Source organism: Trichechus manatus, unplaced genomic scaffold, assembly GCF_000243295.1.
Source record: "Trichechus manatus latirostris isolate Lorelei unplaced genomic scaffold, TriManLat1.0 scaffold00008, whole genome shotgun sequence".
NCBI lineage: Eukaryota > Metazoa > Chordata > Mammalia > Sirenia > Trichechidae > Trichechus > Trichechus manatus.
In genome coordinates this window covers 504314-514852 of record NW_004443944.1, presented here as the reverse complement: position 1 = coordinate 514852, position 10539 = coordinate 504314, and the positions used below count along the sequence as shown (strand labels likewise).

Here is a 10539-nt window from a genome sequence, read left to right as displayed (position 1 = left end):
TCGTGCACCATGCCCCTTCCCCAGAGGAAGACGCTGTTGTCTTGCCTGTCCCCGGAGCTGGCTCCCATGACCAAGGTACTAACCCCGACAACCTAGCGTAGAGATCCACGTGTCCATACCACCGCTGGTTGGATTTATTAAGGTCAAATCCCCATCCACCAAGAGGCCACCAAGAAGAGACCCAGCAGCCGCCTGGCCTGGCGCCCAAACTAAGGGGCCGAGTCCTCCACCCTGGAGCTCCTCCAGGGAGAAGAGAGCCTGTGGTCAGCAAACAAGGACTGGACAGCTAAGACTGCGGGGAGAGAAGCCTGGAGCTGGGTGCAGGGAGAGGAGCAGGAACAGAAGGCGCATCTAGACAAAGTGAAACAAAACAAAACCAGAACCCGACTGTGTCTTGTCTTGGCTCAGGACCCAGGCGCCAGGTGTAGAAAGGCCTTTAGCCGGACATCTCCTCCCGCTGCTCTTTGTTCCTGCGCACCTCAGCCGCGTGCAGCTCCTGTGGACATTAAGGGAGGAGGACAATGGGGGGCGGCTCTGCCCCCTCTGGGCACTCCGGAGCCCTGGGCCCTGCCAACCCAGGCCGCTCAGGTCCCAGCTTCGAGGACTTGACGTAGGAGGACAGCTTAGCGACCAAGACTGAGGAGCGGCTGGCAGGGGGAGGCCCGGGTCACAGCCTCAAAGGGCGGCCAGCTTCCGGCTTAACGGAGAGGCAGAAGCAGCAGCCTTAGGGCGGTGGTGGCCCTCGGGTCCCACAGAAGCTTCCTCAGGGGTGCAGGCTCCGGAACTCCCTGGAGTAACCCGGCCCCACCCCTGTGCCCAAGCAGCCTGAGGGGTAGCGGATGCCGCAGAGGAAGGAAGCCAAGGCTGGGCCCTGGGCAGGGAGGCTGACTTGGGGCTCTGTTCCTTTCCCTCCCAACGTCGGAATCGGCCTGCCTCGCCCTGGCTGGCCCTGAAGCAGGACAGTGAGTCGCGGGAGCGCTGTGGGCAGTGAGCGAGTCAAAGGATGGGTGGGGCTCTTGGGAGCTTTTTGGCCCCTAACCGAAAGCAGCTCCTCCTACTCTTGTCTTGTACCGGGATGCGCTTCAGAGTTAACTAGCCTATTCGCGAGTGCTGTGGCCACCAACTGTGGCCCCCTGCTGGTCACGCTGGGCGAAGCCCTCCCTCCCCGGCCCCCGCCAGAACTCCGCCCATGCACCCAAGCTCCACCTCCAGCACCACCCCCAAGCTCCGCCTTGTCCTTAGCCCTGCCCACACCCTAAGCTCCGCCCAGCCCAGAGCTTCACCTCGCCCCAATCTCCGTCCCGGGCCCCCACACCAAGCTCCACCTCTGCAATCCCTGCCTTGCCCCAAGCTCCGCCCCAGGTCCCACCCCACCCTGAGCTCCGCCCCCCAGGTCTGCCCACACCCCAGCTCTGCCGACTCCGAGTTCCGCCCACACCACGCCCCCTGAACTGTACCCCTGTACCCATGAGCTCTGCCGGAGCCCCCAGCTCCGCCCCTGGACCCAGCCCTGCCCCCACGCGAGCTCTGTCCCACCCAAACCGCGCCCTTAAGCCCCTCCCCGCGCACCTTCTCACGCAGCCGCTCGCGCAGCGCTGCCAGGTGCGCCTCGCGGATCTCCTTGCTGAGCTCCATCTTGTAGTTGAGCTTCTCCTCCGCCAGGCGGCTGAAGTTGTTGTTCTCCTCCAGCGCCTTGTGCAGTACCTCGCGCTCGTGCTCACGCCGCTCCGCCAACTGCTTCAGCACCTGCGCCTCCTGTGTCTGCTCCGGGACCGGCGGGGGCGGGGGCGTGAGGCCGCTGCGCCTATGGGGCGCCCCTCCCGCCGCTGTCCTCCTCCCAGAGCTTACCCGCGGCAAATCCCCCAGCACACCTCCACCTGCCGTCGCCACATGCCCAGAGCCTCGGTGGGTGCCTTGGCCCCCAGGCGCTGCCCCGGGAACAACCTTCAATCTTCACGCAGGCCTGGGCTGAGGCAGGGGTGGGGAGGGAGGGAAATCCCGCTTCTGCCGCTCCCTGCTCTGCCCCTCCCTAATCCCCGCCTAAACTTGCTTTTCACTGACCATCCCTGCCCGGCGCACCCATTCCTGCTGGCCTGGCCTCCACCCAGTGCCCACCAGACACAAGCCTTCAAAGAGGCTGTCCTGCCGTCCCTGAGGGTAACCACCTCCCCTCGGTCTGGCCAGGACTTTCCAGGCTTAGCACTGAAGGCGGTTAGTACTGAAAGTTCCGCTGCCAGGGTCCCCGCAATCCCTGCAAACCTGGCCTGTGCTCACTCTTTCCACCTGGCCTTGACCCTGCAGAACTGCCCCTCTCCCTAGGCAGGCACCCTGCAGCAGGCGGCCTGCTCCTCCTGCCTCCAAAGTCTGTGGGCCCTCACGGGGCCTCTGTCGCCCCTCCTGGACGTCTTCTGAGCACAGACTAGGTGCTCAATGCACCAGGTCTGAGCTCCCAATTAGGCCAGCTCTGCGGTGCAGTGGTCCCCAGGGAGGAAAGGAAGGGAGTCAAGCAAGCATGGGACTGCAGGCACCAGACTGTCCAGCCCTGGTAACCAGGAGGAGAGCAAGGAGACAGACTCCTAGGGGCAATAAGCCCTAGTTGTGGTCTCTACCCATGTGCCCGTTCTTGCTGGTTAACCCTACAAGGTCTGCGTCCTGTGAGCTGGACAAAGCCATTCTCCCTGCCCGATGGTCAAGGGCCAGCTTGGGCACCGGGACGCTCCCCTCTCTCTGTTTGTTTCAGCCTCTCCTGAGGCCACCAACTGACCCCTCCTGGCCATGGCCAAAGGTGGGCCCCAGAACGGTGCCTGGTCCCATCTCCCTCTACTGCCTGCTACCTTGGGGTGCTTCCTCCTCCCTCTCTTGTTGCCATCTCTCTGGAAGGGAAGTCCAAGGATTCACGAGCCTTTGCCCAGCACAGGCACCTGTGCCTCACGACCCTCGTCCACACCCTCCATGCCCCTCCTTGCACCCCAGTGGGAGGGGCTCCCCACCTTCCTCCGCTCCTCAGCTGCCTCCAGCCGTTTCTGCAGCTCCTCCAGGGAGACGTCCTTCTTCTTGGGGGGAGAGGAGAGCATGGGGCTCTCTGGGGAAAGGTCGGAGGGGGTCTTGAGGATGACCTCGAAACTCTGGCCAGAGGCCCGCTTGTCCAGCTGCTTCACCTCCATGTCTGCAGGGGAAACGGACAGCTGCTCCCACAGGTGCTGGGCCGGCTCTCGCAAGGCTCCCCAGGTCTGGGGCCCAGGATCTGCCCCCTTCCCCTAGACACCTCCCTCTCCAGCAGGCAGCCAGGCCAGGAGGCTTCATTTGGCATGGGAAGTGGGGGGCCAAGACAGGGTGGGGGGCAGGCACTGGCCAGGGCAGGGGCCACAGTCCTGGCCAGCAGGGGGACACTCACCCCCATACTGGTAGATGGTGTTGGGGTGCGGCTGTGAGTAGAAGCAGGAGCAGATGAGCGACAGCACAGACAGCTCCTTCATCTTCTCCTTGTAGGCTGTGGGCAGGCGTGAGGCCAGCATGAGGCCAGCGTCCAGCACCACACCTCCAGGGCCCCACCTCCTCCCTGGCTGGCCCGGGTGTGCTGGCCCAGTTCTCCAGCTCTGCCTCTGGGGGAACTCTCTGTGAGACCTGTATCTTGTTCTTCTGTGTGCTCTGACATCCCCTCCGTGTCTCTCGCTCTCCTCTAGCTCGCCGCCACCCCAGACTTTGCCTGTCTCTCCTGGGTCTGCCCCCTGTGGTCTTCCCTGTATTGTTCTCTGCGCTTCTCTCTCTCTGTCCTCCTCCCCCACCTGCCTCTCTGTCTCTGACTCTGGTCTGTCTCTCTTTCTGCCTCTCTGTCTCTGACTGTGGTCTGTCTGTCTGTGTTTCTGACTCTGTCTCTCTGTCTGTCTGCTTCTTCCTCGCTGTCTCTCCATCTTTGACTCTCTTTCTGTCCTTCTGTGCACCTGACTTTATCTCTCTGTCTCTCTCTCTGCCTCCTCCTTTCTCTCTCCTGTCCGTCTAGCCTTTCTGTGTTGCTGTGTGTCCCTCTGCTTCTGTCTGTTGGCCCCTCTGTGTCTTTCTAACTTTGTCTCTGTCTCTTTGTCTCTTTCTGTCTTTTTGGCTCCCTCTGGCTCTTTGCGTTTCTCTCACTCTGTGTGTGACTCTTTGTCACTGTTTATCTCTCTGACTCTTTCAACTCACTCTGCCTCTCCGTGGATGTCCCCCCTCCCTCTAAGTCACAGACACTCGCCAGCGCAGGCAGACAAGAGGACCCGTGACACTCGGGATTAGGGCTGGTGCAGATGTAAAGCTGTTCTTCACAGCCCCTGTGGACAGCACTTCTGAGAAATAAGACTCAGGCCCTCCTGCCCCCGCCACCCCGGTTGACCCTGAAGGCGATGTGGCCACCTCGTGGATGAAGCCGGGCCCTTATCAGACACACACACGTCACCCAGGCACTTACTGGGCTCACCGCAGGCACCATAAAGGCCAGAGAGGGGAGCTGTTCATTCAGCACCACTGCTGCCCCCTCGTCCTCTCAGATCACATGCCACGGGCCAGCATTGTCACCCCCAAAGGAAAAGGAGGCAAGCCCAACCCCTATGACCCTGAGCTCTGCCAGGGGAGGGTTACATGCCCACCCTCCAAATCAAAATGATTTAGCACTCGTTCATGGTGAGCCAGGCCCCAAAGCAGACTCTTTGTCTGGTCCATGTCTCCTCATCTGTGAGCCTGACTTTGACTCCCCGCTCACCAGGGCCAGTGCTGGGGCTGGGGCCAAGCAGAGTCATCCCAGCGGGCCTGTGTCCTTTCCACTATACCTGCATGCCCCAAAGGTGAAGGTGAGGAGGGGGAGCAAGGAGTCTGGGTTGCAGTAGAACAGGCCAGGGTCCCAGAAGAGACCAGGAAGGAAGGGACTGGGCCCTCCTGTCTCAATGCTGCCAGTGCTGCCTCCCCCATAGCTGACACCACCCCCAGCTCTGACCTCTCACACCATCTTTCCTCATCACACATCAAGACCCTGAGTGGGTTCACCCTACAGGCCAGGCGCCCGGGGCCCGACGGCGGCGCAAAGCCCCCCTGCCCCAGCCTGAACTTGTCACAGGAAAGACTTTGCAGACTCGTTAGGTGGGAGAGCCACTTTGCAGACAAAGGCAAGGAGGGCCCCTCCAGGTCGCTGTCACCTCAGCATGGGGGGAGGCAGGTAGGAGCAGCTGCATGGTCAGGGGAGAAGGTGGGGGCAGTGACAGGGGTCAGTGCTGTTGAGGCCATGGCTCTGCCCAGGGGATGAGCATCCCTGGAGCAGGGGGACTATGTTCCGCAGCTGCAAACAGGGGGCATGATTCGGTATCTGGTGGGCACGGAGGCTTCCCTGTTGCTTTCTCATAGGCTTATGGCATGTGAGGCGCTGCCCCCCAGAAGACCACAGCTCAAGAAGCCAAGGGACAGTGGCACCCCCAGGAAGAACCTGAGATGAGACCCTGCTCTGGGGTCTGGCTGCAGGAGGGGAAGCTGAGGTGGCGTGGGCCAGCGTGTGGGGAGTGGGCAAACTTAGGAGAGGGTGGACAATGGGAGGCCGCATACGCAGAAAAAGCAGGAGGCTAGAGGGACCTGTATTCTTGGAGCTGGGGGCAGGGTCTTAAAGGTCATGCCCTGCCCTTGATTGCAGAGGGGAGGAGATCAAGCCCAGCCCCTCCTGGGCCACCTGTCCCACGCGCACACACATGCACGCACGCACGCACTGCACACTGCGTGAGCCAGGCAAGTCCCCAGAGCCTCAGGCACCCCTCCCCTGCCACCTCGCCCCTCTTCTCTGTCCCCAGGGACCACTCAGAGAAGCACAGGCCCCGAGACTCTCCTCTTCCCTCCCCTTCACTGACTCCAGGAATCCGCTGAAAACAAGTCTCTGCTGTTGGCTGACCGCTTTCATCCTCTCTCTTACTTTTGGTATTAAATATTAAATACGCAAAACCGCACGCAGGCCTATGGATGATTAGCTTCTACATATGCGGGAGTTGGAAAGGTAGGCCTGGGGCAGCCCACAGCGGCATGGTCACTGTACTAGTAATGGCTCACATGGGTGGGTGCATCACATCCATTGTCCCAAATGACCCTCAGGCCAGCCAGTGAAGGCAGATGCCTTTGTCACCTTATTTCTACAGGAGGAAAATGAGGCTCAGAGAGGGCGAAGGGCCCACCCAGCATCACACAGCATGTCAGGATGGAGCCAGGTCACGGTGGGGGGGGGGTGGGTGGTCTGTCTGAATCTGACAGGGCAGGGGCACCAGAGATGCCCACTCACCCCCTGGGAGGGCCTGGGGGCTGCTACTGATCACACCCACTGGGAAGCCCCTCCCTCACTAGTCAGAGTCGCCTGGGCATTGCCAGGAACTCAGCGTGGCAGAACAGACAGAACTCACCTCCCTTTGGGCAGGAAACTTTGGAAATGTGGCTGAAGGACGATCCCGGGTGTGGACCGGGCAGGACAATCATACTCCCAGGCACAAACCAGGCGTCACTACTGCTGGGCGCTGGGCCAGGCCCTTCCCTGAAAGAGCTCCCGTAACCCTGAGAGCAACACCTGGGGGTTCTACTACTATCATCTCCCCCAGATGGGGAAGTGGAGGCCCTGAGGGCTAACATGCACCAGGCCACACAGTGGGACAGAGGTCAGACTAACATGTGCCAAGCCACACAGCTGGACAGAGATCACATTCTGAATTGAACAGGAGCAGAACCAGGAACAAGAGTCCACACAAGAAGTCACGAGAATGAAGCTCATTGCGATAGGAGCTGCCAAGAACGGTGTAGGAAGACATTTCAGTATACAAAGGACGGGGCAGCCAGGCTGATTCCACCATGATACGAAATCACAGCAGACAATGATCATGGAAGACAAAACAAAGCCCCCAGAGCAGGGTGAGCAGGCGTCCACTACAGAATGGGGAGGCTTTTCCCACCGAGTGTCTTGTCACAAAGAAACAGTCCTGGGGCCACTCGAGCTGACTGGCCACAGTTACTCTCACATAGCTGCCATGGTCTGCAGCTTCTATGGGTGGGAGAAGCTCAAGGTAGGCAGAGGCACAGAGACGAGCCGGCCGGACCTGTCAAAGGCAGGTGGATGGTCAGGTAGCAGGATGGCCCACGTGACGTCGCCGGGGTCAGTCCCCAGCTGGGCCCCACCGGCACCGTGGCGCGTCTGAGTGGCAGTGGCTGTGCTAACAAACTAACAGGCTGCACTGTGACTCTTTTCCTTTCCCAATGGTGGCCGCTGGCTTGGCTTTTGTTTGGCAGCCACTTTTAAGGGAAAAGAAAAAAGGAAAAACTGCGGGTACCACCACCTGTGGGTACTCGGATGCCCATAACAATCCTAGACGCAAGCGGAGGTGAGCAGTGCCCGAAGTTGCAAGGAGGCAAGGACTGGGCATCAGGGGAACTGGAATGGCAAGTTGGCCTCTGGCCCTCTGGCCACAGAAGGTGGGCCTGGCCAGATCGCCTCGCCACCGAAATCTCTGCGGCACGTGCAGAGGGCAGGAATGATGCCTCCTGAGAAAGGTGCCCCTGAAGGGGGTGAATAAGAGGAAAGCTCTTATTCTTATTCACCCAGCCCCTGCCCAAGGGCCCAGCCTCGACGGCCCATGGGCCCACACCATCCTGAAAAGGGCAGAGCCCCTGGGCTGCAAGTCTCATTCTGCCTGAACCTCACAGAGGGAAGCCTGTCCCAATATCCCTGGGAAGTCAGCGAAAGAGCCAGTCTGATGAAGCCCTGAAGGACAAGACCCCCAAACACTGTGGGGTGTGGCCAGTGACAATGGTCAGCAGCCCCCAGTGGACAGGTAGCAGGGCCTGACAGGCGGGGCAGGGCCACGTGGGTGAGCGGAGCTTAGGGCGCCTTGAGTGGCCCCGCCCTCCAGCATCAAGAAAGCAGTGGGACCCTGCTACCTGCCCCAGGGCCCCAGGGCAGAGGGAGGTGGGGCAGGAGTGCTGTTCCTGACTGAGGGGCCTCAGGCCCTACGGTAGCCTGAGCACAAAGGTGACACTGGTCCTGGGGTGGCTGGACAGGGCAGAGTGTCCCCGGGGAAAGAAAATCCCATGTCCTCGCAACCAGGTCGCCCAGCAGCTTCCCCACCGCCCTCCCCCGGGTCCTGCGGGGCGGCAGGGCGGGCCACTGCTCTCCAGGGCGAGGGTCTGCAGTGGCAGGGGCAGGGTGGGGACTGCGTGATGGGTGGGGCAGGGCAGCCTGCAGTCTGGGGGCTGGGAACGGCCGCACCCTTCCCCCACCCAAACCCCGCGCTGGCGTCGCAGAGGGTGGTCCCCAGGGCCTGTGGCGAGGGGCGGCGATGCCAGGGGCTGGCGCGGCCACGCTAGAGATGGTTCGTCTGCCCCCCAGCCCTCCCGCAGCGCCCCCCCCGCCCCCAGTCCCCTGCACTCCCCCCTGGCGCAGGTCTGCAGCAGTCCCGCAAAGGCGCGATGTCCTCAGGGTCTGCGGTCCGTGGCGCTCAGTGGACCCTGCCGACACCCTGCGGATGCGCTACCCACGTCCTCGGAGCTCCCTTGCGGCAGTCTCGCCTGGCTACCCGCTAGGCGTTCCCTGGAGCGCGGCCCCGGCCCTCCATCCCTGCGCCACAATCCCGGCTCTGGGCTCCCGGACCCGCTGCCCAGACCCCGGGCTCCTCTTCGCTGCTGTGCCCGGGGTCCGGGACAGTAAACTGGCCAGCGACCAGCCCTGCACCCGGCGAGGCGGACCTGGCCGGCGCAGACCCTTCCCTGGGCACCTACCCGACATGGTGCTGGCCATGGTGCTGCGGGCTGGCGGCGGCTTCGGAGGCTGAGAGCGGGCGCGGCTGGAGCTGCAGTGGCGAATGCTGCAGTGCCAGGGAGGGAGAAGGGCGGGAGGGAGAGGAGGCGGCGATGCGACGCGGCAGGGGCTGCGGCCGTCAGAGGGACGGAGGGGGGAGGAGGGAGGAGGAGGGGGAAGGAAGGAGGCGGAGGGAGGCCAGAGCACAGAGGGCCCAGCGAGAGACACAGGGCGCTGGACTGCCACCCCCTGCAACCCAGACGCGCACCCCACCACCACGGACCCCCACCTCTAGCTTGGTTTCCTGGGGTTTGGGGGATGGTGGAGATGAGCCCCCATTCCCTGGGGGCTGGGGGGGGGCAATGCTGCATGCTGAGAGGAAAACGTGAGGTTGACGGGTTTTGGGTGGGGGCAGATCTGGAAGGGTGCCAGGAGGGGCCTCTCCTCTGGGCCTGGGAAGATGAGCAGGTGTTGCTGTGGCAGAGAAGACAAGTGTGGAGGCCGTCAGGGCTCTGGGTCAGGGGCTTTAAAGTGAGACAGACAGATGTGGGTTTGAACCTCAGGTCTACAGCTCACTCACTGTGTGACCTACCGGGCCTCCATTCTTGGGTGCAAGAGGAGAATTGGTGCCAGTACCCAGCTGCGGATGAGCAGTGTGCACCGGGGAGAGGGCCAGCCCGTCCAGCCTCCTCCTCTCTCCTGGGGAGACCTCTGGGCTCAGAAAGTGCTGGCCAGAGGCGCCGGCCCTGTCCTGCAGTGACTCTCACCACGCTCCCAGGGATGGGAAACCAGACAGACGGAGCATTATCCTGTTTTAGAGACTGAGCCACTAAGACAAAGAGGGTACGTGCTAGCACCACAGCGATGAACAGGGAAGAATACACCTCTAGGACCCGCAGGGGACTTACAGAGGGTGAGGTGGGCTTGGAAAGGCGGAGGAGCAGGGAGGGACAAGAGATGAACCCGCACGGTCTCAGCAGGGCTTATCAGGAGCAGCACACTGTGGTGGCTGAATTCTAGCCCCACACGCCTGGTGTACACATCTGCACAATCCTGGGACTGGGAATCCGACGGCTTGGACGCCCGTGGTAAGGCTGTGTTATGTGGCACAGCGGGCCTCAACATGGGAGAGTCTCTCTGCCTGTTGTAGAGGGGACGTTAGAGAGAGTCAGTGAGAGGAAGGGCCTCCACTATGGAGATGGAGGGGGCCACATGGCAGGGTCCCCAAGAAGAACACCCAGAAGCTGACAGTCAGCAAGACAACAGGACCTCAGTCCTACAGCCACAAGGAACTGGATTCTGCCAACAACAAGCACGAGCTTGGAAGTGGATTCTTCCCCAGAGCCTCTGGATGCGAACTCAGCCCGCCCCCAGCTTGATTTTGGCCTGTGAGTGATGCTGAGAAAGAGCCCAGCCATGTGCGGACTTGGACCTGCTGTGAGCTCATACGTGGGTATTGTTTCAAGCTGCTAGTTTGCAGTAATCTGTTACACAGCATACAAAACTCACCCACACACCACACACACACACACACACACACACACACACACACACACACAGGTGTCGGCCGCTGCTGCACCCCCAACCTTACCCATAGGAGCTGAGCCCAAGGACAAAAGGAGGAGAAGCACACAAAGCTGCTCACAGCGGGCGGCATTGTTTACCGTAGTAGGAGCAGCCATGCCCTCATCGAGGGGCTGTCGGTCCCTGCAGCGTACACGTAGATGGGGACTCTCCATGTCCTGCAGACTCACTCCAGCTCT

At 61.7% G+C, this 10539-nt stretch overlaps 1 protein-coding gene across 1 annotated transcript; it reads right to left on the bottom strand.

Annotated features, from left to right (window-relative positions):
• Window positions 1-436: 436 nt before the first annotated feature.
• Window positions 437-8776, bottom strand: STMN3 (stathmin 3). The gene is made up of 5 exons (XM_004370171.1): window positions 8758-8776; window positions 3395-3490; window positions 2991-3166; window positions 1570-1761; window positions 437-496 (listed from the first exon to the last, which is right to left on the bottom strand). Exons 1-5 carry the CDS (start codon window positions 8774-8776, stop codon window positions 437-439), a joined length of 543 nt encoding a protein of 180 aa, XP_004370228.1.
• Window positions 8777-10539: the final 1763 nt, after the last annotated feature.

Coding starts and splice junctions, on each gene's coding strand:
- STMN3 (XM_004370171.1), bottom strand. Junction 1,762..2,990: donor CAGCTGAGGAGCGGAGGAAG/GTGGGGAGCCCC, acceptor GTCCCGGAGCAG/ACACAGGAGGCGCAGGTGCT. Junction 497..1,569: donor GCGAGCGGCTGCGTGAGAAG/GTGCGCGGGGAG, acceptor TAATGTCCACAG/GAGCTGCACGCGGCTGAGGT.